At 45.8% G+C, this 27,025-nt stretch overlaps 1 protein-coding gene across 5 annotated transcripts; it reads right to left on the bottom strand.

Annotated features, from left to right (window-relative positions):
* Positions 1-981: 981 nt before the first annotated feature.
* adat1 (adenosine deaminase tRNA specific 1) lies at positions 982-22,226 on the bottom strand. 5 transcript variants are annotated; one of them, XM_041997720.1, is made up of 9 exons: positions 22,061-22,226; positions 21,924-21,989; positions 21,641-21,695; positions 21,425-21,555; positions 10,430-10,988; positions 9,817-9,962; positions 9,408-9,507; positions 9,216-9,302; positions 982-2,202 (listed from the first exon to the last, which is right to left on the bottom strand). In XM_041997720.1, exons 1-9 carry the CDS (start codon positions 22,212-22,214, stop codon positions 2,070-2,072), a joined length of 1,431 nt encoding a protein of 476 aa, XP_041853654.1. In that variant the 5' UTR covers positions 22,215-22,226; the 3' UTR covers positions 982-2,069. The 5 variants fall into 5 exon arrangements, with proteins under 5 accessions (XP_041853654.1, XP_041853653.1, XP_041853657.1 ...); XM_041997719.1 differs by having other exon boundaries at positions 21,924-21,992; XM_041997723.1 differs by lacking the exon at positions 22,061-22,226 and having other exon boundaries at positions 21,828-21,949.
* Between the last annotated feature and the right edge of the window lie 4,799 nt (positions 22,227-27,025).

Below are 27,025 nucleotides of genomic sequence, written 5' to 3' on the forward strand. Positions count from 1 at the left end.
ATCACAGGCGGGTGATGACCAGCCAGCTAAAGGCAGACAGGTGATGGCAAAGCCAGGTACATGCTGAGGAAATCCAGACAGCCAGACAATCAATCACCTGGTTGCAACCAAACACAGCAATTTTACATTCACAAAGGCCAAGGCCCGGCCGTAATAGCATGAGAATAAAAAGAAAAATAAAACATAAAAAACTTTTTTCCACCCATGTGTGTTCAGCCAATCAGAATCATTGAATCACATCATGTGTTAAATCCTCAGTGTGTAAGCTGCTCTGTGATTGGCTCTAAAATCGAGTCCAATATGAGAGAAGCTGTGAGAATAAGAAAGAAGGAACATCACCTGGTTAGATCAGGTCAGGACCGGGGACCAGCTCCAGTCCCGGGACCAGCTCCAGTCCCGGGACCAGCTCCAGTCCCGGGACCAGCTCCGTAGGAAGGTGATGTAACTACTGTACGTATCTCTCCTGTAAGCAGAGGAGGTTCATCATTGATCTTCTTGTGGAAGCGTAGTGAAGCTGATCTTCAAGCCACTTAAAGGACCTGAACTTTTATCTGTTTGTTCTTTTGAGTGTTTTGTTTACTTTTTTTTATTTTAGCATGAATTTGTCTCACTTCTTGTTCACATCTTGTTGTTTGACTTGTATGAAATCTTAATAAAGTTTGATAGATTCAAACTGCCATTTAGTTGCTATGCTTCCTTTTCTTTTAGAATATGTTTATGACCTGAGTAATAAAAATAATAAATAAAAAGCTTTTTATCTGTATTTTCCTTTGTGATTTGAATGCAAATGAATAAGTTAAGAAAGGTTATTAATGGGTGAAGATGTGCTGCTGCTATAAATGTTGGATTCTCAGTGAAAATTTCAGCGATGAACCAGTGAACTCTGGAGGTAAAAATCATGACACTCAATCTGAATCCAGCCTGTAATGAAAGACATGCTCAATGAAGGGAAACCTTCACAACTTTTAGCCCCTCAGTTTTTATTGGTGGAGATGGAACGCTTAGCTCGGCCCGGAGAGACACCGGAACAGGAAATATACCACATTAATAAAGAGGAATTATCCTTCAAAGAGCTAAAACCATACAACACTTCCTCTAGACCTCTGCAGGCTCATCCTGGTTAAGAACTGCGACGCGTCGTCCGCCATCAGCTCAGAAGGAATCTGCTGAAAAGCTGAGATTCAACATGCTGACCTGCAGTCTGGCCTCTAACGACGAGACCGTTGTGCAGAATTACGAAGCTTCAGCTCTTTCTTTGTCTCGGAGGATTCCAACCTCAGGCTGTGGTATGCAGCGCTTCACAAAACAAGGAGAAAAAGGACTAATCACAGTTTTTCCACAAAATGTAAATATGATTGTTTCTTTTATTTCCAATAATAAACTAAACTTTTTTTGTTAAAGAATTTTTTTCTACTCAGCTTGACATCAGAGTGATGAGAAACTTCTAGAAGATGTTATAACAATACAAGATTGTATGGTTGAGTTCCTCTATGAGATCAGGGTTTAAATAAGGATTTCTATGGATAAATGATGTAAAACACACGGAGTGAAGATGAAAGTTTTTCAGCTGGTAATCCACGTTCCAGCATGAAGCAGAGAACCCGGTCAGGCGGCTTACAGCAGGACTCTGGATGGAAACGAACAGGCAGGTTGTTTTCAGGGCTGGAACTCGACCAGGCAGCTGCACTGAGAAAATAAAGCCTTTATCTTCAGACATCCAGACGGTCATCAGCCTCTCTGAGCAGCAGGACGTCGCAGGGTTTCCCACTGTGATAAGCAGGGGCATCCTGAGCTACAGTCCAGCTGACCCAACAGGCGAGAAGACATAAAGGACGCCTGGAAATGAGAGCAGCCATGTTTATTACACCATGAGCATCACTGGCTGTATTTCTCCATCTCTCTGAGACGCTTTCTGGGTTTATAACGGGACCTTTCTCAGTCACATTCTGGGAGAAAGACGATCCCTTCTGGGCAGCAGCCGATTGAACACGTGACCTCCAGCTTTCTGCTGCAACAAAGCCAGTTCTTCATGAAGCCTGATGAGGACATTCCCGTTGCAGGGTCAGTTTTCAGTGAAAGAGGAGGAGGTTTCTGTTACTGCGAGGCCAGAGAGGGAAGGCCTGACTATGCAGCTGCTGCCAGGCCTGCTGGTACGACTGGGATGCCTGCTTGTAGTCCCAGTAGGTGTGGAGCTCCGGTGTCCTGAACACACATAAATTAACACATTATACTCCTTGTGTTTGCATTTAAAATCCTGGTAATTAAAGCCATTAATCCCCTAAAAAACTAACACATTCCTCAAAGTCTTTAACAATAAATTAGTTAATATTAGAACTAGATTGGGTATGATTCAAGAGTTTTTCCAACCAGTAGCTGTTGCAACATGGACTCAGCTGCCAAGACTGGAACTAATTCAGCTCTGTCTTTAAATCACAAGAAGTTGTTCAACAAGGTCACATGCAATTCAAGCATCAGGATGATCATTTGTTCACCAATTAACATGGGTGAGTGGACGGGCAGCCTCATCTACCAAAGCTGTAATTATGTTGACCAATCAGGTTGCTGCATGAGCAACATGTCAACACAGCAGAAAGTCGTCATGGTACAGAAAGTAAAAACCACCATCACTGCACACACACGCACCTCCTTCCTTTTCATGGGAATGTAGCGATGCCTGCAGAAATGAACCATTTCTCACACTCACACACACACGGTTTCCTGTCTTCAAATGCACCATTCACTTGGGTTGCAGCAGGTAGCAGCAGGTAGCAGCAAGTAGCAGCAGGTAGCAGTAGGTAGCAGCAGGTAGCAGCAGGTTGCAGCAGGTAGCAGCAAGTAGCAGCAGGTAGCAGCAAGTAGCAGCAGGTAGCAGTAGGTAGCAGCAGGTAGCAGCAGGTTGCAGTAGGTAGCAGCAGGATGCAGTAGGTTGCAGCAGGTAGCAGTAGGTAGCAGCAGGTTGCAGCAGGTTGCAGTAGGTAGCAGCAGGATGCAGTAGGTTGCAGCAGGTAGCAGTAGGTAGCAGCAGGTTGTAGCAAGTAGCAGCAGGTTGCAGTAGGTAGCAGCAGGATGCAGTAGGTAGCAGCAGGTAGCAGCAGGTAGCAGCAGGTAGCAGCAGGTTGCAGTAGGTAGCAGCAGGATGCAGCAGGTAGCAGCAGGTAGCAGCAGGTTGCAGTAGGTAGCAGCAGGATGCAGTAGGTTGCAGCAAGTAGCAGCAGGTTGCAGCAGTTAGCAGCAAGTAGCAGCAGGTTGCAGCAGGTAGCAGCAGATTGCAGCAGTTAGCAGCAAGTAGCAGCAGGTAGCAGCAGGTTGCAGCAGGTTGCAGTAGGTAGCAGCAGGATGCAGTAGGTTGCAGCAGGTAGCAGGAGGTAGCAGTAGGTAGCAGCAGGTAGCAGCAGGTTGCAGTAGGTTGCAGCAGGTAGCAGTAGGTTGCAGCAGGTAGCAGCAAGTTGTAGCAGGTAGCAGCAGGTTGCAGCAGGTAGCAGCAGGTTGCAGTAGGTTGCAGCAGGTAGCAGTAGGTAGCAGCAGGTTGCAGCAGGTAGCAGCAGGTTGCAGTAGGTTGCAGCAGGTAGCAGCAGGTTGCAGTAGGTTGCAGCAGGTAGCAGCAGGTAGCAGTAGGTAGCAGCAGGTTGCAGCAGGTAGCAGCAGGTTGCAGTAGGTTGCAGCAGGTAGCAGCAGGTAGCAGCAGGTTGCAGTAGGTTGCAGCAGGTAGCAGCAGGTAGCAGTAGGTAGCAGCAGGTTGCAGCAGGTTGCAGTAGGTTGCAGCAGGTAGCAGTAGGTAGCAGCAGGTAGCAGCAGGTAGCAGCAGGTTGCAGTAGGTTGCAGCAGGTAGCAGTAGGTAGCAGCAGGTTGCAGTAGGTAGCAGCAGGTTGCAGCAGGTTGCAGTAGGTTGCAGCAGGTAGCAGTAGGTAGCAGCAGGATGCAGTAGGTTGCAGCAGGTAGCAGTAGGTAGCAGCAGGTTGTAGCAAGTAGCAGCAGGTTGCAGTAGGTAGCAGCAGGATGCAGTAGGTAGCAGCAGGTTGCAGTAGGTAGCAGCAGGATGCAGTAGGTTGCAGCAGGTAGCAGTAGGTAGCAGCAGGTTGCAGCAAGTAGCAGCAGGTTGCAGCAGTTAGCAGCAAGTAGCAGCAGGTTGCAGCAGGTAGCAGCAGATTGCAGCAGTTAGCAGCAAGTAGCAGCAGGTTGCAGCAGGTAGCAGGAGGTAGCAGTAGGTAGCAGCAGGTTGCAGCAGGTTGCAGTAGGTAGCAGCAGGTAGCAGCAGGTTGCAGCAGGTAGCAGTAGGTAGCAGCAGGTTGCAGCAGGTAGCAGCAGGTTGCAGCAGGTAGCAGTAGGTTGCAGCAGGTAGCAGCAGGTAGCAGCAAGTTGTAGCAGGTAGCAGCAGGTTGCAGTATGTTGCAGCAGGTAGCAGTAGGTAGCAGCAGGTTGCAGCAGGTAGCAGCAGGTTGCAGTAGGTTGCAGCAGGTAGCAGTAGGTAGCAGCAGGTTGCAGCAGGTAGCAGCAGGTTGCAGTAGGTTGCAGCAGGTTGCAGCAGGTAGCAGCAGGTTGCAGTAGGTCGCAGCAGGTAGCAGCAGGTAGCAGTAGGTAGCAGCAGGTTGCAGCAGGTAGCAGCAGGTTGCAGTAGGTTGCAGCAGGTTGCAGCAGGTAGCAGCAGGTTGCAGTAGGTTGCAGCAGGTAGCAGCAGGTAGCAGTAGGTAGCAGCAGGTTGCAGCAGGTAGCAGCAGGTTGCAGTAGGTTGCAGCAGGTAGCAGTAGGTAGCAGCAGGTAGCAGCAGGTAGCAGTAGGTAGCAGCAGGTTGCAGTAGGTTGCAGCAGGTAGCAGTAGGTAGCAGCAGGTTGCAGCAGGTAGCAGCAGGTTGCAGCAGGTAGCAGCAGGTTGCAGTAGGTTGCAGCAGGTTGCAGTAGGTAGCAGCAGGTTGCAGCAGGTAGCAGTAGGTAGCAGCAGGTAGCAGCAGGTTGCAGCAGGTAGCAGTAGGTAGCAGCAGGTTGCAGCAGGTTGCAGCAGGTAGCAGTAGGTAGCAGCAGGTTGCAGCAGGTAGCAGTAGGTAGCAGCAGGTAGCAGCAGGTTGCAGCAGGTTGCAGCAGGTAGCAGTAGGTAGCAGCAGGTTGCAGCAGGTAGCAGCAGGTTGCAGCAGGTAGCAGTAGGTAGCAGCAGGTTGCAGCAGGTAGCAGCAGGTTGCAGCAGGTAGCAGTAGGTAGCAGCAGGTAGCAGCAGGTTGCAGCAGGTAGCAGTAGGTAGCAGCAGGTTGCAGTAGGTTGCAGCAGGTTGCAGCAGAAATTGATTTTATATCCATCTTTAAGTTTTTTTCGCTGAGTTTAATTCAATTGCAACTTTATTTATTACACTTTAAGATCAAAGTTGAACAAAGTGCTACAATGTGCACATAATATTAAAGTAAACAACATTAAAAATGGAGCCTGGAAGTCACTTTGAAGTTTTTATTTTGTTTTCTTCATTTATTTATTTTTCATTGTTCTTAGTCACTAAAATGTTGTTATATGTTAATATAATAAAATCAACTTACACACACACCAGCACACACACACACACACACACACACACACATCAGCATTCTGGGGTCCAGTTCTGGTCCGTTTTCAGGTCGAGGAACGCGTTACTTAAAAGGTTTGAATTGTTTTGAAGCAACAGGTCCAGACGCCTTCAGCTCCAGGCTCCTCAACGCAGCTGTGTGGGCTTGTGAAGCACACCTTCAAGCCTGAGGATGCCCCAGCTGTGGAAGACCTCCTGGGTAATCCCTGTGACCAGAGTCAAAACTTCACTATGACCCTGAGGCCCTGACATACCACCTGGTAAAGACCTTGCAGAGGCTGGTCCTCCACCTCTTGCGCCCTGCGGTAAGATCTTCAGTAGGTTCTCTGCAGGACGCAAACCCGCCAATCATTGGGATTGAGGACGCCGTCACTTTCCTCATGCAGAGATCTCCGTCTCACCTGCACATGTCTGGAAGCACTGCGAGGACCATGTTCTATGATTTCTCCAGTGCTTGCAGCACCATCCAGCCAGAACTCTAGACAGACAAGCTCGAGTGTACAGGAGTGCGCCACCAGACAACAGCATGGCTCTGGGACCTCCTGACCAACAGCCCACAGTCTGTGAGGCAGAGGCTGAGTCTCAGACACAGTGATCTGCAGGTGTGCAGGGTGCTACAAGGGACAGTTCTGGCCATCCAGCAGCATCAGCAGCAGGCTTCTTCAGCCACGGTGCAGGACGGAGGGGGACCGCAGATCCTTCCTGCCCTCTGCTGCCAGACTCCATAACCAGACCTGCTCCCAGCAGAGCTGATCACCCACAACAAAGCTCATCAATCTGCTCATGATAACGGAACATATCCCATTTATTTGGTCGGTATCTGTGGCTCTGCTGCTCTTCTCTGCACAGTGACTTTTTGTTTGTATATTTAAATACAGATGAGTTTTTTTTATTTTGGTTCTGTTTTTACTGTGTCTTTACTATATACATTTGTCTGATCTAATCTACTAATAATTCTAGCACTTAGATGATCAATTCATTGTAAAACCATTTATAATCATTTTTAAAGAGAAAACCTGTAAATAATCATTTTCAGGTTTCTTATCCTCCTCCATGAGCCGCCACCTTCTCTTGGTGGAGGAGTTTGTGCTTCCTGACGATCCTAGCGGCTATGTTGTCGGGGGCTCATGCCCCTGGTAGGGTCACCCATGGCAAACAGGTGTCTAGGGAAGGGACCAGACAATGTGCGGCTCAAAACACCCCCATGATGATGAGAAAGCAAGGACCAAGGTTTCCCTTGCCCAGACGTGGGTCACCGGGGCCCCCCTCTGAAGCCAAGCCTGGAGGTGGAGCACGGAGGCGAGCGCCTGGTGGCTGGGCCTTTGCCCATGGGGCCCGTTCGGGCTCAGCCCGAAAGGGTGACATGGGCCCCCCTCCCGTGGGCTCACCACCTGCAGGACGGGCCATAGGGGTCGGGTGCAGTGTGAGCTGGGCCAGAGGCGGGGACCCTGGCGGTCTGATCCTTGGCTGCAAAAGTTAGCTCTAGGGACATGGAATGTCACCTCTCTGGTGGGGAAGGAGCCTGAGCTGGTGAGCGAGGTTGAGTGGTTCCAGCTAGATATAGGTGGACTCACCTCAATGCATGACTTGGGCTCTGAAACCACTGTCCTTGAGAGGGGCTGGACCCTCTTCCATTCTGGAGTTGCTCCCAGTGAGAGGCGCCAAGCAGGTGTGGGCATGCTCATTGCTCCCCGACTTGGCGCCTGTACGTTGGGGTTTACCCCGGTGGACGAAAGGGTAGCCTTCCGCCTTCGGGTGGGGGGACAGGTCCTAAATGTTGTTTGTGCTTATGCACCAAGCAGGAGTTCAGAGTACCCACCCTTTTTGGAATCCCTGGAAGGGGTGTTGGAGAGCACTCCTTGGAGTGTTTCTTATCAGACAGGTCACATGTCAGTCATGTTTCTATGGTAACCCTTCCATCATCATCCAACCTCGCCAACCTCTGATGAAGACGTGAGGGTTACCCTAGAAACGTGTCAGGCATGTGTGACAGTCTGACAGAAACCTGAAAATGATCCAAGAAGTCCACACTGAGAATGTATTTGGTTTAAATTTTTAAACAGTAAAAGATTATTGAGATAAAAATGATTTTCTCACACGCAACCATGAAGATCGCAGATCTAAATCTAAAGTCTTTACATAAACAGAAACAAACGTTCCACATGACATCAGGTTCAAGGTTAACTCATTAACACCTGTGTGTAGTTTTGTTTTGCAGAAACCTTGACAGCGTGCAAACTTTGAGCTGGATGGACTGGTAGTTGCTACAGGTAATGCACTGGGAGGCAGGACTGGGACTACCAATCAGGCGACAGGACCATCCCAGTGTTTGGTTGGGTGAGGTTTTCTCTGTCACAGAGGTCTCATGGAACCATGCCAACAAGCTGATAAAAGGGTCAGGACCACATCCCAACAAGTTCTTCAAAGACTTCCATCAGGACTGAGGTGGGGGCAACAGGCCTGGAGTCATTCAGAGCTTTTGGACAGATTTAGGGTCAGGGACCAGGACAGCATCTCTCTGAAGACAGAACCAGGGCTTGTTAAAAAAATTTAATTCAGGACGAGTTCTTAAGCACAAGATTTAATAAGAAGACCACCGAAGCGGTCAGGACCAGCTTTTCTTCACCTTCACTGTATGAAAGGCCTTGCTGACTTAGTCTATTTGATATAAATTCACCATGTATGTTCCAGTAAACCCGTCTGGACGGAAGTCCAACACGGTGTCAGTCCGTTCTACAACACGCAGGACGTACAGACCGTTGCAGAACCAGCATCTGGAGCTTTTCCTCCACTCGTGATGCTGCAAACAGACAAGCCAAGGGAAGCCGTAGTGGGCCAACCATCTTACTAAACTAAGGCTAGCTTCACGCTGCAGGGCTTAAGGCTCACTTCGGATTTTTGGTGAAATCTGATTTTTTGAATTTTTAATGTGATCTCCTGTATGAACCTGATGCACACGACATGTGTCGCATGCGTAGAAGACACAACAACGTGACGGTGAGCTTGCGTGACGTCTTCGTGTTTGCGGTAACAGCGGAGCGTATGTTGCAGTTTTAAAGTTATTGTCCAACCGTCGCCACCACATTTTCAATGGCCTCGTTTTAGGGAGATTACAAAAGAGGAGGTTTGTGACCATGGCAACGCGGCAGCAACGTCTGTACAGAGAAAGGTGGGAACGGAGTGGTGGAGAGTCATAACGCCGTGTACGACGGATTAATGCGACCTGGCTGTTCAGACTGAAGTCACATGGATAAAGATCAGATACGAATCCATGTAGGACCACATATCCAGGTGGTCTGGGTCGCATGTGTTGTTCAGACTGTTATGAAAAGATCAGATACAGGTCGCACAGGGGCAAAAACACCGGATTTGGTTCACTTCAGCCTGCAGTGTGAACTTAGCTAAATCTTGCACCAGGTCTTATTTAAGTGTTTCCGAGCAAAGGCAGTGAATAATAAGTGGATCAGTTTCGTACAATATGTTTTAAATACTTTTTTTCACTGTTTTTTGTATCTATTTAATAAAATCAGGTTGTAAAAACAGATGATGCCTAAAAAAGAAAGGAAGAGAACACCAAAGGAGGAGAATTCTGCTCTATTTGAGCTTCTATCATCTCAGACCGGGGGTCCCAGAGGACCAAGGAGGCAGACTGGTTTAAGGCCAGAGTCTGTTACCTGAGAGATTGGGGCAGAGCTGAAGGATCAGTGGTCGACACCAGAGACAGGAAGGAATGAAAAAGCTCCAGTTTACACAGAAGAGACCTGAAGACACATAAACATGTAGAAATATCACTGAAACGTGGACCAAGACCCCCGTGTGGTGAGCAGTGAACCCTTTTAGATGAAAATCATGCATGAAGCGACTACCTGGCTTGTGGTGAGCCCAGAGCCTTCCTGGTGACTCCTTGTTTGTAGCCGTTTGCAGTGACATCTAGTGGCTGCTCCGTCACATTACACCAGCTGATGGCTGAAACACAAATACCTGATATGAATAAAAACACTCGCCCACCCCTCCTCCCTGTTATCTCATGAAAATCCTAATTATTTCATGACAGCTGGAGGAAATCCACAGTCATCATTAAAGCCTGATCTAATTTCCCCCCTGGTCCTTGTTTTGTTTGTTATTTTAGAACAAGAAGTAATGGTGGTGGGGGGTTATCCCATCTTTCATCCATCAGGACCTTTAATCTGAAGAAGATGAGTGGAAATGCTGGCACATCACCAGCATGTATCACAACTGCAACTTAAATTTAACCTAAATAAAATGTGACGCTACCTGCTCCACAGGGCGAGATGCGACCCTGGCCGACCTGGTGTTGGAGCTGGGTCTGGTTCTGGCTGAAAGGGAACTCCAGGCTGGACTGCAGCAGCACCGGTGGACATACGGAGAACCCAGCAGGGAGGTTTGACACATGGGAGCACCTGGATAGAAAGAAAAATGACCCCACAGTTCAACTAAAGACCAGTAATACTCAGCTATGCAGGACTCTTTAAGTTATTGTTTTGGTTTTCCTGTTTTCATGGAGCAGCACCTGAATTTTGCCACGAAACATGAAATCTTAAGTTTTAGGAGCTACACTGACAGATAACTGCCCCAGAAACACGACCACCATGTGCTGAACCCACAGCCGATGGATGTCCAACGTTCATCAAACCCAGACACAAGCGGCTGCATCGCGTTGAGCCATCGCGCCATAAACTGGCTTCAGGCTGAGGACTGTGCAGCTCAGCTTTTAAAGCTTTTGGAACATTTTGTGTAAGAAACTGTCCAGTCCAGCCAGGAAACCGTGGGAAAAAAATTCTCTTGTTATTAGAGATAAAAGCTGGAAATAATCAGTGGAATCATCCAGAACAAGCTGGTGGGGGTTAAAGCTACCACAGCTTCTCACCTGGCAACCAGAGCTCGGTGCAGAACGTCCTGGCTGAACGGACACTTCCCGACCACCACAGTGCTGAAGTAGAGCGCCTCCTCCAGGTAATGGGACAGCAGGGCACCCTGGAAACCCACTACCCCCCAGCGGGCCAGTTTATCACTGCAAGACAGCGACAGAGTCGGTTCTCCTCGTCCCGGTTTCACCCGAAGCAGCCCGGTGCTGTGGTACCCCTCCCCAGGCTGCAAAGGGTCTGCTGGGCCACCCGGGACACACCTGGCCCCTGTGCGGTGAATGTCGAGGACCTGTGGACGTTCTCCAACACCGTCAGTCTGATCTAAGCTTCTGGGTTTCACCTCAGTCTGAGATTCAGGCTGTTTTCTGTCTTCTTGCTTTAAATCTGACGTCTTCTCTTCCTCCAAATGAGGCAGCTTGGAGTTTCTTCCTTCTCTTGGGTCCTCGGCTACCCTTTTTCGGGCTCTTCCTGCATCGGTCTGTCCTCGTCTGTTCCCAGATGTAAGAGGAGGGCAGGGCTGAGACTGGCTGTCACTCATGGGGATGATGGAGGCATCACCACCTGCTCATAAGCAACACATTTTAGACCAGTTATAAATCACCTTCTTACTGGGTTGTATTAAAAAATAATACAATTATTACTCAGAAATCATAGAGGAAGCATCAACTACTTCTCAATTTATGTTTATATACTTCCAGGAAGATGGTGTAAGGAGCAGGCGTTTATTTATTACTAACTAAACCACCTTAACATAAACACAAATAACTTAAGAAGAAGCAAGACAAAGCTGAAAAGCTAGCTGGAATAATCTCTGAAAGTGAAGCTAGCAAACACGAAGACGGCACAGCCGAGAAAATGGAGGCTCAAGACCACAACAAGACAGTGTGAGTGGGTATAGCCACAATCAGCAAAGACATGAAAGATGAAAGAAAAAATGACTACTCTCCAACAACACATCGAGCGAAGGCAAGCGGAGAGCATGACCGAGCTACAAACGCCAGATTCATCGTCCCTAGCAGCAGCTAGCTTCAGGGTTAGCTCCCCTTACTTTGCCAAGCAGCTAGCAGCAGCTAGCTTCAGGGTTAGCTCCCTTTGCTTCACCCAGCACTTTTGCTGGACCATTCTTAAAGGGGCCATGCTGTTTTTTAACAGCGCTGTAAACACTACGTCTCTGCATACTGATATTATACCACATATTATTGGCGGAGGGCAGTCAGTTGCCGACCACTGGCTTATAGAGTTCCACTGGTTGGAATTTGCTGGCCCTCTAAGTGATGAAGATGTCCCGTCCACCTGCCAACAAGATTTTGGGGAGTAGTGACTTTTTACCGTTTTTTTAAATTGCCTTTTATTTTGGTTTATGTAGATATGTTCATTGTTTGAGAATGTTTAGGTGGGACAAAGGGTTATGACAAAAATCAAAAAAGAAAAGGCACAAATGATCTTTCTCCAAGAAACCAACTTTTTTTAATCAGAACACAATAAACTGAAGAGATATGACTATAAAAACCTTTCTGTAGTTCATTCAAAGAGGGATGAAGAAGAGGAGTGGCAACATTAATATCTAATACAGTCCAACTTGATTTAGAAAAGGAACACAGGTATAAAGAAGGAACATACATAGTAGTAAGTGGTAGAATAGAGAATGAGCCAATAATAATTTAATAACATTATTAAATATCTATGCACCCCCAGAAAGTGGCAAATACTTTTCACATGCTTATTTGATGTCATCGCAGCAAAAACAAAAAGCGTTTTAATTTGTGGAGGGGATCTGCACATACGATTCATAAATCATTTTTTGGAAGAAATGGAGATGATAGATGTGTGGAGGAGTTTCCACTCGCTAGAGAAGGATTACACCAGTGGTTCTCAAACTTCTTCTACCATGCCCACCTTTGGAGGAATAAACATTTCCAGGCCCCCCTGCCCTTATACAGAGCTTTCCAAAACTATGTAACTTATAACTACGCAACTTACTAGACTTATAACATCGCAGACGTGAGGGAGATGTAATAAGAAACACATCTGCTGTTAAACCAAGAGCCAGATATCTGCCCTTTTTCCTCCCAGTTACCTGTTTCTCCACAGGTGTGGATTCGTCGGCTACATACGTCCTTGCGTATTTATACAATTCACAGAACTTGAAGAAGCCTCTGAATCCAGCCTTCAAATCCGCACTTTGGCCCCAAACGAAGGCTGCAGGCGATGCATCCTTCGCAGCCTCTTTTCTCCCAGAATTCATTGCACACAAGACGGTGGCGAATCAGCAACTGAGTTCAGAAGAGTACGTTTTAGGTTTCAATAAAAGTTTTCTTAAAAAAAAGTATGTTTTTTTTTTTTTAACTATATTTTAGTATAAACGTCAAAAAACCAAGTACATTAAAAACATGTTTGTTAAACGGTGACATTAAAATTCGGTAATATTTTGGAATGGGCTTATCTTTGGTCTACTTTGGATAAATTCAATTTAGGTAAACAATTTATTAATATGGTCAAAGTCTTATATGCAGGTCCATCTGCAATGGTCTACACTGGCAATGTCTGCTCAGCCCGATTTCCAATATGCAGAGGCACCCGCCAAGGATGTCCTCTTTCTCCTCTCCTATTTGCACTCTCCCTTGAACCTCTTGCACAAAAAGTCAGACAACATCCCTTGGTGCATCCTATCACGTTCTGTAATACAGAACACCGAATTTCCTTATATGCTGACGATATCCTTCTTTATTTAGCTAACCCTGGCTCCTCAGTACCACACCTGCTGGCCACATTTGATTCATTCGGCTCAATATCTGGATATAAAATTAACTGGTCAAAATCTTCATTAATGCACTTAAACTCAGTTGTCTCGCAAGTTCCTCTGCCCACACACATACCTGTCGTTAAGACTTTTAAGTATCTCGGCGTCGATATTTTTCCTTCTACACCTTCAATTGCTATTAGAAATTTTAAAGGTATTTATGACCGGATAGAGGCAGATTTTGAACGTTGGTCAAAACTGCTTCTCTCCTTCCAAGCCCGTGTATCAATAGTTAAAATGGATGTACTTCCCCGTATCAATTTTTATTCATCAATGATTCCTCTTGCCCCCCCTTTAGGATACTGGGAAAAACTTCACTCATTAACTTCTAGATTCATTTGGCAAGGGAAAAGACCACGTTTGAGACTTGCAACTTTGCAACGTGATAGATCACAGGGAGGCCTGGCCCTACCAAATTATAAGGTGTACTTTTGGTCCTATGTGCTACGTCCCCTTGCTATCTGGTTCAACCCTGACGCTTCAGTCGCTTGGAGGCCGATAGAGGAGAATCTCTCGCAGCCTCATAGATTGCAAGACCTGGTATATTCTAACATTCCCTTAAAGAATGCTAAGTTGCGCCTCGGCCCTCTTATCACACACCTTCTTACAACTTTTCATACGGTGTTGAAATACATGCATGTAGCTCTCAAATGGCACAATCATTCACCGATATTTAACAACTTCTTACTCCTAACTGGCAACCTACCTTTCTCATTCCCAAGTTGGAAGAGTAAAGGAATTAACATTCTGGAAGACTTGTATGATCGTGATGGCCTGCGATCCTTTAATGATTTAAAAATTAATTATGGCTTACCTGGTTCTTCATATTTTTTCTATTTACAATTAAGATCAGCCATGAAGGCCTATGGTGTGCCATGGGGATCTGCACTTCCTATGCATCCGCTTCACAAAGTGCTTGCCCCACCTGGATCCTTACAAGGGATTGTGTCTAAGTTATATAAGATTATTTCCATACCTCAAAATACTTTACCGTTAGAAGCCATATGGCAAAAGGACCTAACGGATGCGAATGCTGAAGTGATTTGCTGGGACACGGTGTGGACAAATCTATTCAATACTTCTAAGAATCCCAACCATCACCTAATACATTATAAATTTGTTCATAGAATGTACCTCACCCCTAGAAAGCGTCACTTGATGAAGATCATTGACTCTCCTAATTGCGATCTTTGCTCTCTCAATGTCCAAGGAACATTTAAACATGTATTTTGGGACTGCCCTGAGGTGGGTAGATTTTGGAAAAAGATATCTTTAACCTTGAATGAAATGCTTGGAACAACAATTCCATTATTAGCCCATGTGTTTCTACTCAATGATGATTCTTCCCTGAATTTGTCCTTGCAACAGAAACGCCTTCTATTTGCTGGCCCCACAGCAGCCAAGAAAATGTTGGCTCTGAGATGGCAACCACCGCATGACTTAGCTTGGCGGCAGTGGGCCAACTCATTTTTTGAACTCGTATTGATGGAGTGGTCAGTAGCTCGATTACATGGGGCAAGCCTTAAGACACTTAAAATGTGGGAGGAGGCCTATAATTTAGTTAAGGAGATGGTGCAGCGTGTCAAACATTAACCCTTTCTCTACTTTAGGGGTACGAGTATGAGATCCAAGGTGAGGTGAGGTGGGGTGGGGTGGGGGGGGGGGGGGGTTGTCGCCAATGGGGAGGGGTGGGGGAGTTAGTTTTTTTTTTTTTTTTTTTTTTCTCCACTATGTGTGTTATTCTGTTTGTTGGCAGACATTTCAACTTTTGCAAAGTTACGCCTTGTAGTTACACACATATTAAGTATGGGGGAAATTTAAAGTATGACCGTGTTACATGTAAAGTGTTTTCATTTGTGTGTTATACTAATATGCAATAAAAAGTTGATCAAAAAAAAAAAAAAAAAAAAAATTCGGTAATATTTTATATTCATGGTTTTAAGGGGTTAATGAAGAGTGTACCGGTTGGCAAACAACAGGGCCTCAAACTGTGTTTTTATTGTTTTTACTGTTGGTGTTAACGTTCACAAAGTAATTTCAGAGGTTTAAGTGATTAAACGTCCTATTTTGTTGCTAGGGGAAACTCTTGTTGGCTAGGTAGGCTGTCCCATTTCACCAACGTTAAGCAGATGTGTGTGTAGCCCCTGAATTGGGACACACTGCATATCTCTCTATTTCTGGTCTCTCTTAGATGCATTCAGTAAACCCTGATCTCTGTTCTGCAGTTCTTCTTCTTCGTTTTTTGGTGTTTGGCAAAAGCAAATTGGAGCATTTCTGCCACTAAGTGGTCTGGACCGTGTCCCAGAACGTTTCCAAGAGCCCAAGTTGTCAAAACATTAGCTTGTCCCCTATCATGTTAACATGCCCCCCCAGGGGGCCCATCCCCCAGTTTGAGAACCACTGGATTACACCACTATTCAGAAAGCCATAAAGACCATTCAAAGATAAACTACTTTTTTATGAATCAAGAAGATAACCACAAGGTGAGCGATTGTAAAATAGGAGCAGCAGATTTGTCAGACCCTCCCTATCCAACACAAACACAAACTACAGAAAACATCAGTACGACACTTAACCTGGGAATCCTGAACAATGACCAAAGAAAGGAGAGGGTAAGAGCAGAAATAAGAAGATATAATGAAGAAAACAACAACGGTGCTGTAGTTCCATCAATACTATAGGATACTATGAAAGAATCATCAGGGGAAAGATGGTAGCCGAGACGGTCTATGTTAGAAATATTTAACCAGAAGTACAAGTACACAATGAAAAGGTACTGCAGTTAGACCAAGAACATGAATCATCCATCCATCCATCCTCCATTCATCCATCCATCCATCCATCCATCCAACATACATCCATCCATCCATCCCTCCATCCATCCATCCTCCATTCATCCATCCATCCACTCATCCAACATACATCCATCCTCCATCCATCCATCCCTCCATCCATCCATCCTCCATTCATCCATCCATCCACTCATCCAACATACATCCATCCTCCATCCATCCGACCATCCGACCATCCATGATGAGGAAGCAGAGTCTTCGGTAGCTGGTGCTGGCTCTCCTATCTCTGGGGCTGAGGTCGCTGAGGTGGTTAAAAAGCTCCTCGTTGGCAAGGCCCCAGGGGTGGATGAGGTCTGCCCGGAGTTCCTTAAGGCTCTGGATGCTGTAGGGCTGTCTTGGCTGACACTCCTCTGCAGCATCGTGTGGACATCGGGGACAGTTCCCCTGGACTGGCAGACTGGGGTGGTGGTCCCCCTCTTCAAAAAGGAGGACCGGAGGGTGTGCTCCAACAACAGGGGGATCACACTCCTCAGCCTCCCTGGTAAGGTCTATTCAGGGGTGCTGGAGAGGGGGGTCCGTCAGATAGCTGAACCTCAGATTGAGGAGGAGCAGTGGCATGGGAGTTTGCTCAACCAATCTTCATGTGCTTTGTGGACTTGGAGAAGGCGTTCGACCATGTCCCCCGGGGACTCCTGTGGGGGGTACTCCGAGACTATGGAGTGCTGGACCCACTTGTACGAGCTGTTCGGTCCCTGTACGACCGGTGTCGGAGCTTGGTCCACATTGCCCGCAGTAAATCAGATTAATTTCCAGTGCGGGTTGGACTCTGCCAAGGCTGCCCTTTGTCACCGATTCTGTTCATAACCTTTATGGACAGAATTTCTAGGCGTGGCCGAGGTGTTGAGGGGATCCGGTTCGGTGGCCTCAGGATTGGGTCTCTGCCTTTTGCGGATGATGTGGTTCTGTTGGCTTCATCGGGCCGTGATCTTCAGCTCTCACTGGAGCGATTCGCAGCCGAGTGTGAAGCGGCTGGGATGAGAATCAGCACCTCCAAGTCCGAGACCATGCTCCTCAGCCGGAAAAGGGTGGAGTGTTCTCTCTGGGTCTGCAATAGGGTCCTGCCCCAAGTGGAGGAGTTCACGTATCTCGGGGTCTTGTTCACGAGTGAGGGAAGGATGGAGCGGGAGATGGACAGGCGGATCGGTGCGGCGTCTGCAGTGATGCGGACTCTGCATCGGTCTGTTGTGGTGAAGAAGGAGTTGAATCAAAAGGCAAAGCTCTCGATTTACCGGTCGATCTACGTTCCTACCCTCACCTATGGTCATGAGCTGTGGGTAGTGACCGAAAGAACAAAATCGCGAATACAAGCGGCCGAAATGAGTTTCCTCTGCAGGGTGGCTGGGCTCTCCCTTAGAGATAGGGTGAGAAGCTCGGTGATCCGGGAGGGGCTCAGAGTAGAGCCGCAGCTCCTCCACATCGAGAGGAGCCAAATGAAGTGGTTCGGGCATCTGGTTAGGATGCCTCCTGGACGCCTCCCTGGTAAGGTGTTCCAGGCACGTCCCTCCGGAAAGAGGCCCTGGGGAAGACCCAAGACACGCTGGACGAACTACATCTCGCGGCTGGCCTGGGAACACCTCGGGATCCCGCCGGATGAGCTGGTGAATGTGGCCGGGGAGAGTTAAGTCTGCTTAGGCAGCTGCCCCGCAACCCAACTCCGGATAAGCAGCAGAAAATGGATGGATGGATGGATGGATGGACTGTTGGAGATGTAAAACATAAAATGACCTTATATGCAGATGACATTTTATTACATCTATCCCAACCTAAGATTTCGATTCCTGCTTGATCAAAGTTATTTCCTCGTTTTGTATATTTTCGGGATATAAAATTTACCTGGCCAAATGTGTGGCCATGCCTTTTCCGTTCTGTTGGTCTCCTTCCGGTTTCATGTATCTAAGAGTATATGTGACACCCACTTTTGGTCAGATGTTTAATTCTAACTTCCCCTCTCTTCTGAACACTATAAAGGCAGACCTGGATCATTGGGCCCCTCTCCTTCGTTCATGGCTGGGCAGGGCTGCTCTTATTAAAATGAGCATATTGCCCAGACTGTTATGTCCTTTACAAATGATGCCAGTTTTATTATCTAATAAGGTTATTAATGTGCTGGAAGGTTGGGTGAGCTCTTCTATTTGGAGCAAAAGGAAGCCTTGTTTGAAGATGTCTAAATTACAAAGGTCATGATGGTGGATTAGAGGTACCGAATATTAGACTTCACCAGCTTGCATCTCCCTTACAAGTGACTGCAAGCTGGTATAATAATGACCCAGCATCGATCTGACTTGACATTGAATCCTTCCAGTCCAGTCTTTTGTTTATAAGTAATCCTGAAGCTATCAAGAAGCTGTGTTCTAACCCTGTTACTCTGAATACTATCAGAGCCTAAAGATCTATCCGTTCTATAGAAGGTCGGTCCAAGCTAACATCTCCTCTTACTCCTGTCCTTGACAACCCCGATTTTCTCCCAAGCTGTAAAGACCAGGGTTTTAAGGTATGGAACTGCTGAGGGTTAAAGAAATTAGGTGATTTATTCGAGGACAAGATTTTATTATCGTTTCAGCAGTTACAACAGCAATGTGGTCTATTTAATCAGGGCGACTTCTTTAGATACGCGTAATTCAAGCACTTTATTGTTAAAGATACGACTTTAATGACTAACAAGAGAGAAGGCCCTGTCTCTACGGATCAGTAAAACGTATGTGTCTGCTTTTTTATAGAGCACTAAACTCTAGTCCTTCTTTCACATCACCAGCTGTTAAACAAGCTTGGGGAAAAGATTTGGATATTGCTATTGATAGTGGCCGGAAGTTTAGTCTCAGGCTATGAAAATTTCAGCATGTAATCGTACCAAATCTATTCAGTTCAGAAGTGTACATCACATCCACATAACAGCTGTTGTAAGAACAAAATGGACGCTGCTTTCTTTCCGTTATGTTGGAAATGGAATTCTGAAATCGGTAATTATATTCATTGTTTGTGGTCGTGTGTTAAGTTACAAAGAAACTGGTCTTATATTGTCAACGAACTGAACACTATTTTTGGTTGAATCCTCTGTGCTTGTTACTTGGTCATTAATAAGAAACACAAGAGACTTTTTATTATATTGACTTTTGCTGCCAGGAAAAATATTTTACTTTATTGGGCCCATGATATCATCCGCTCTGCTTTTTGGATTTCCTACATTAATATAGTTTGATGTTTGTGGTCGTCTCTGAGACATCCGGTCCTGTTGAGTTTGACTCCTCACCTTAACCCTTTAGGTAACTCTTTTTCTACCTTGTGTTATGTTCAAAGACTTGATAAACCTGACTGTTGGACATATTTCTATGCACACCGACATGCATTTTATTTTTTCTTTCTCTTTCTTTATGTTGTCATGTTTGAGCCGTGTGTTGTTTGTTGTGTAATGTTTGTTGAAAATAAAAAAAGAGACAAAAACATTATTATAAGCACCCTTAACAGCTAGATCACACTGGTATAAGGTCGTGTTTATGCCACATTATCGCCACTCTGCCAGAGATTCTGCCATCCGGTGAAGACTCTCCTGGAAGTCACCGTTTACAGAGTTAAGCTCGTCCACGTGTTGCTTAGGAAGGAAAGTTTCCTGTAAACATAGAACGTCTAAGTCCTCGAGCAGGTTATCAACGTTGCGCTTTGTCCCGGACGCTGTCCACGTGTAAGCCCCAACCCTCCTTTTATTTGTTTTTTACTATGCAGTAAGTCCATTTGGCTTCACTTCTCATAAGGACACAGCGGTCCCAACATCAGTAGGACAAAATTATTATCAATTAATTATATTCCACCAAAGGAGATACAGGAAATATTTGATTTTGATTGGAAACGTAAAATAATGTTAATGTTTGGGGGTCACCCCCACAACAACTAAACTTTATAAAGTACAACAAGATAAATACAAACGGTCCATACAAACAGTAGATTTTAGCTCATGAATAAAAAATAAACAGGATGAATGTGTCGCCGGGTCTCTGATACCGACCAGCAGAGGTCCCCCGGTCCCAAATTATGAGCCGGAACATCAAGGTTTGTTTGGAGAGGTAAAAGAATAAAAATAGAAGGATGAGGGAGGAATGTAGAAGATGAAAAACAAAACAGATCCAGTCACAACGTTTACGTTGAGTCTGTGGTTTACAAAAGTTACGAGATAAAAGATTGGGAAAGACACCAACTTTTTGAAGTGGATAACATAACAGCCGTCATTTTAAACCACGTATACGTGACAAAGCGTGTGATTGGTGGACGGCCAGGCGATGTGTGAGCGGATCGTACAGGTAAATACAGCCCAATCCCAAACCGCCGCTACACATTAACCCTCCGTGTGCGTGTTCTCGCAGCGTCGCCGCCATTTTAAGGGGCGAGTAAACCGGTTGCAACGCTGCACACTCACATCGCAGTTTGCTGGTGCGCCGGTGAAATGGAGGAAACATCCTTCAGATACGAATTTCTGTGTGTGTCACCCAGACAGAAAATCACAAACGTTTAGGAAGGAAAAACGAACTGCTGGCGTTTGGATGGAAGCAGAACGCTGCCAGGCAGCTGCTGCAGCTCCACAATTTATACGAAGGCCGTTTTACAAAAAAAAAATCAGAGCGTCTTTGTGTTGCCATAGCAACGACAGCTTTCCATTTCCGGTGGAGGGACGATCCCATTCCTGCCCATCTTGTTTATACCCTCACCCTCCAATTAAAAGTTCCCTCCACAGCAGCGAGCGTGAAGGGGAGCGTTTGGATGGAGCCCACAGGTGTACGGTCTTCTTCTATGGTGCTTAAAAGGCGTTTCAATAGAAACACAGTTTTTAATGAAAATGTATTATTTTATGACATTGATTTATGACCTCGTCTTCGTCCCGTCTCTTCTCCGAGATCTCTAATCTGTCCATCTCTCTTTTCCTGGCTTCCTTTAAAAACAAAATGTCCAGCGTGTTGATATCCAGTTGCTGGCATGTGACGTGGCGCAGTAAAGTGATGCAGCGTGTCTGGTTTCTCAGGATGCTGCAGAACATGCATAATAAATGTTCCTGCACCATCAAAGCTAGTCAGAAACACCATTTTAAGGTCAGAAAGTTGTATAGAGCTACTTTAAGTTCATTTGAATGAGGAACACATAGAAAGCCTGCAGGACAGGGACCCTCGAAGGCCGGACTTACGGGTCGCTGGCTGAAAGCAAGTCGTGGGTCAAGCTGAGGAGTTTGTTCTGTTGCTTCCGCCACCAGAACTGTATGTTTTGTTTGCTTTTATTTCTATTTTTGTTTTTTTATTCTGTCATTATCTTCAAATAAACTTTTCAACCAGTTGATTACTATGAAACTGGGAGCATACTGGACTCACAGGGAGTGTGACTGGTGAAGAAGAGGAAGGAAACTCCTGGATGAAGCCTGAACTTGCATCGCTGATCAGATGGACAAAACACAGCGCTGCCGCGGCCGCTCACAGCCCTGCTCATCTCATGGATCAGATACCTGATAAGAAACAGAAAAGCAGCTGTGCAACGAGTCCAATAAGGGCTCAGGGTGGAGCACAAGCACCCGGAGATCCTGAACTCACCTGATACAACCTCTTCTAGCGATGACTTCTGCATGACTGTCATTAAGAACGTCACCTGAAAGTTGAAGAACAGAGAATAATGAAGGTCTTCATCAAACGTAGACAGAACATCTACACATGGGTTCAATGATCAATGATTTCTAGTCTAAATCATAATGGAATAAAATCTGTGATATCTCCACCGAACTGATGTCATCTGTGGTTTTCATCATTCTTGTGCACGTAACGGACAAATCGCACGTGAGACCGAAAGAAGGCTTAGAACCGGGAGATCATGACGCACCAGCGGGACTCATGGCTGCTCGTCCGATGCACTTGGTTCCCGTTCCCATGGAAACGACCTCCATCTCTGCTGTAAAAGAAACACGTTTAATGCACATCACGTGGTCTTCTGTAGATTCCACTTCCCGCCGGTCCAACCTGAGCGCGTGACCTGGACCACCGCGGCCAGCAGGGTCCACTCGCGGCCCGGGTCCGGCTTCCCTCTGCGGGGCAGCTGGCTGAACCGCTCGTAGCACAACTCCGCGATTTGGTCGGCGTTTATCATTTTAACCGGAAAGTCCGGAAACACCATGGATGTATTATAGGAACCGACAGGAAGCGCGAATGTGTCACGTGGATGTCTTCTTCTTCGGTTTTTTTCTTTTCGGTTGGCGCCACCAACTGGTCGGGAGGGTGAACCGCAACGCTCCGCTTAACCACAAACAAACGAGTCTCACATGAACATGATTAACCCGGTACTTTTTTTTAGAACTTTATTTACATATTTAAATGATGCGAAAACAGCCAAACACCTTCAACAGCATAAATATCGTCTGCTGGTCCCCGAACCAAAGGAGGGAACAGAGGAAACACACCAGAGGCTGAAATAAATACATTTCATTAATGAATTAAAAGAAACGTGCACATTCACCCTTTGGATGAAAATGTAGATCAGAAGCAGATGATCTGATATCTGGTGCGGATCTGAAAAGACTTCAGTTTTCTGATTTTTAGACTAGAATCCACGTAACATCAGAACTCCACAAGAAAGTTTAAAAACATGTTTTCTTTTTGGAAATTTACATTTACGAATGTGAAATTTAACCAAAAGATTTATAGGTTAATAAAGAATTCCAGTGGACTTTTATTGTGAGTCTGATGGAGGCCAAACAAAACAAAACCGTTTCCAGTATAAACTAAAATGAATTGTTCATGTAAAACAAATGAAATCACAGAAAAGGAGCGAGGACCGAGTCAAAACAAACAATTGCTCACAAAAAGTACATAAAGCATCAGTTTCTGATTTGAATCTTTTTAGATAACTTTCTGAGGAATAAATGTTTGAAGGACTTTGTTAGATGAGACAATGATGTCTTCGAAGAGGCCAGACTTTCCTCCACAGATCGATTCCAGTGTGAAACATGGAAGGAATACATCTTTCTGAAAAAGAGCTTGAATATTTTTATTATTTCTACAGGGACCAGAGCAGTTTTGTCCACAGCAGAAGCAGAGCAGCGTAGAGAAGAACAAGCCGAGTCTCTGGTTGAATGACGATGTTATTCTGTTTTACAGATTCTACATAAGTAAATAAACGGCCTTCTGCATTAAATAGTTGATCCACCAACATATTAGTCTGGAATCAAGAGAGAAGGTCCAGATTATTCCAGATGAAGCGTCGGTGAGGTGAAAGTTGTGCCTGCAGAGAGATCGAGGTCAGAAGGCCCGACCATGAAAAAGCAGTAACCTGCCGGAGCAGAGAAGCCTTCACACCACCCAGCTGGGAATCAACACCATCATGCTCCAGATGGAGGAGGCAGGTTTGTGAAAGAGACGAATCCAGCTGACTTTAAAAGAATAGAACTTTGTCATTGCAACGAAATACAACAAAATTACGAAGCCCTCCAGTCAGTCCAAAACAGAATATTAAAATGAATGAAGTAGCTTACTAAGGAACATGAGGTGGAATCATCATGTACTCATCATCCATGTGTTCAGGATTCTTACTGCTGTCGGGTAAAAAATAAAATCCCTGAACCGGTTTGTCCTTGCAGTGGTTGATCTGCCTGACGGTAGCAGATCTAACATGTGGTGACCGGGGTGGGCAGAGTCCTGGATAAATTAGCCTTCCGAAGGAAGCGGGAACGCTGCAGCTCTTGCAGTGTGAGGAGAGGGCCACCGTACAGCCGGTGTACCGCACACACACGTACAGCCGGTGTACAGCACACACACGTACAGCCGGTGTACCGCACACACACGTACAGCCGGTGTACAGCACACACACGTACAGCCGGTGGGTGTACCGCACACACACGTACAGTCGGTGTACAGCACACACACATACAGCCATTGAGACCACGTTCCCTTAATGGAAATGAGTTTTACATTTTCTGCAACTATAAACTAAGGTAAAGTTAGAAAGATATTCACAGATTCAAACTTCCGGGATCAATAAATCTTAGCTGAGTCGTTCTTAAAACACAAATGATGCCTATGTGCAATTATAATAGCATAAACTACGAGCTACAAGGACCAAAATGTTGATTTTTTTCGAAAAACTGCCGTCCTCCGCACTAGACTCACAACATTGCTCTCTATGCAAAGCCTTCAGCCGGGCGAGCGTCCGGGGACCGTCTGCAAATTGCAATACCACATTTTGATGCTGCAAACAAAATTCAATAACTCCACTGTTATATAGTATAGACACTCCAAACTCACTACACACATCAATGGTCTCCTCATGATCATACTACAACAGCTTTTTATGGAAAATTTACTTTTGCATAATTTTGATGATTTTTTATTGTGATTAATCAATAATGATGCCAATAATGATCAATAACTCCACTCTTATACAGTATAGACACTCCAAACTCACTATACACATCAATGGCCTCCTCATGATCATACTACAACAGCTTTCTATGGAAAATTTACTTTTGCATAATTTTGATGATTTTTTTAAATTGTGATAATCAATAATAATGCCAATATTGATCAATAACTCCACTCTTATACAGTATAGACACTCCAAACTCACTACACACATCAATGGCCTCCTCATGATCATACTACAACAGCTTTTTATGGAAAATTTACTTTTGCATAATTTTGATGATTTTTTATTGTGATTAATCAATAATGATGCCAATAATGATCAATAACTCCACTCTTATACAGTATAGACACTCCAAACTCACTATACACATCAATGGTCTCCTCATGATCATACTACAACAGCTATTTTGGGAAAATTTACTTTTGCATAATTTTGATGATTTTTTTAAATTGTGATAATCAATAATGATGCCAATAATGATCAATAACTCCACTCTTATACAGTATAGACACTCCAAACTCACTATACACATCAATGGCCTCCTCATGATCATACTACAACAGCTTTCTATGGAAAATTTACTTTTGCATAATTTTGATGATTTTTTTAAATTGTGATAATCAATAATAATGCCAATAATGATCAATAACTCCACTCTTATACAGTATAGACACTCCAAACTCACTACACACATCAATGGTCTCCTCATGATCATACTACAACAGCTATTTTGGGAAAATTTACTTTTGCATAATTTTGATGATTTTTTTAAATTGTGATAATCAATAATAATGCCAATAATGATCAATAACTCCACTCTTATACAGTATAGACACTCCAAACTCACTACACACATCAATGGCCTCCTCATGATCATACTACAACAGCTTTTTATGGAAAATATACTTTTGCATATTTTGATGATTTTTTTATTCGATTTATAAATAATCGATTTTATTTATGAATAAAATGTTTAAATAGTATCGGAAATGGTGCAATATGCAGTAAACAAGATTATTAACTTGTTGTTGATGACAACACCGCGGTGAAGTTGGTTTTAGGTTGGTATTCGACAGACATTCATCATTTCCGTGTTCAATAGCTTCCGTTTCACGTGACCAAAACACACAAAACCTGACCTGTATTATAGCACAAGATGAGACAAACAAGACACACCCCTTTTGATTCATTTTGAAAGATCCTTCTGTTTCTTACAAAATTTTTACAGTAAAAATATCAATATTTCTTCAATAGCTTCCACAAATTGTGACCGCGGGGCCCCAAACCTCAACTAAAATATTCTACTGAGACACACAAACAAGACACACCCCGTTTGATTCATTTTGAAAGCTCCTTCTGTTTTTTATAATTTTTTACAGTAAAAATATCAATATTTCTTCAATAGCTTCCACATCAAGTGACCGAGGGGCCCCAAACCTCAACTAAATTATTCTACTAAGACACACAAACAAGACACACCCCTTTTGATTCATTTTGAAAGCTCCTTCTGTTTTTCAGCGTGTGTCTACCCTTCACCGAGAGGCTTGGGTAACCCGTTGAACCCCACTTGTGATATGGATTGGGGATTGCAATTATTTCCCATGAACGAGGAATTCCCAGTAAGCACGGGTCATAAACTGGCGTTGATTAAGTCCCTGCCCTTTGTACACACTGCCCGTCACTACTACCGACTGGATGGTTTAGTGAGGTCCTCGGATCGGCCCCGCCGGGGTCGGTCACGGTCCTGGCGGAGCGCCGAGAAGACGATCAAATTTGACTATCTAGAGGACTATCTAGAGGAAGTAAAAGTCGTAACAAGGTTTTCGTAGGTGAACCTGCAGAATGATCATTAACAGTTGAGCACCCCACGCGGGGCCTCTCCAACCAGCCAAACCTGCCGAGGGGACGGACCCCGGCTCTCTCCCCGAGAGCCCCAGGGCCCGCCCCCAAGGCCCCGCAGCAGATGGACCGGCGTGACAGGACGGAGGCGTGCGTGCCCGAGCTCTCCTGCGGGCGGAAGAGGGGTCCCTCCAGGGTCCCCCTCTCTCCGCCCCGGTGCCCTCGGGTCCAGTCGAGTCTCCCCTACCTCCTCCGACCCTTCCCCGCGGCAAACTCCACCCTGGTCCGAGCCCCGGCCAGCCCGTCGGACTCCCTGGCTCGGCCCCCTCTCCGGCACCGACCCCTCGCTCCGCAGCGCGTGCACTCCCGCCAGCCCGTCCGAGGGCCTGACGGACCTGCCGTCGTGGCGCGCGTGGGAGCGTCAGGGCGGCGTCCACGTAGAGCGGGCCCGGCCTGCGTCCGGCGGAGACCCGGTCAGGGCTCTGCACTCGGAACCTCTCGAACGGTCTCACCCTGGCCGTCCCGCTGCGCGCCTCCGGGTACCCAACTCTGCTCCATCCTCCGGAGGGAGCCAGGGGGGTTTAATGTCTCCACCCTGGGGACCAGCGCTTACCCTGTCCTCGACGGGGGGGCCCGGCCCGAGATGCGGAGCGCCTGGGCAGTTCGCTGAACCTGTCCAACCCCCAGTCTCGGAAGCTTGGCCTCCAACCTGAAAACGAAAACTGTAC

Source organism: Melanotaenia boesemani, chromosome 10, assembly GCF_017639745.1.
Source record: "Melanotaenia boesemani isolate fMelBoe1 chromosome 10, fMelBoe1.pri, whole genome shotgun sequence".
Taxonomy (NCBI): Eukaryota; Metazoa; Chordata; class Actinopteri; order Atheriniformes; family Melanotaeniidae; genus Melanotaenia; species Melanotaenia boesemani.

What these genes read in the sequence shown, in the direction of transcription:
- adat1 (XM_041997719.1), bottom strand. Translation starts at nt 22,214, where the DNA reads ATGGTGTTTCCGGACTTTCCGGTTAAAATGATAAACGCCGACCAAATC. An exon ending in CATCTCGCCCTGTGGAGCAG is followed by an intron (nt 9,508 to 9,816) that starts GTAGCGTCACAT and finishes TTTGTGTTTCAG; the next exon opens with CCATCAGCTGGTGTAATGTG. An exon ending in CTGGGCTCACCACAAGCCAG is followed by an intron (nt 9,303 to 9,407) that starts GTAGTCGCTTCA and finishes ATGTGTCTTCAG; the next exon opens with GTCTCTTCTGTGTAAACTGG.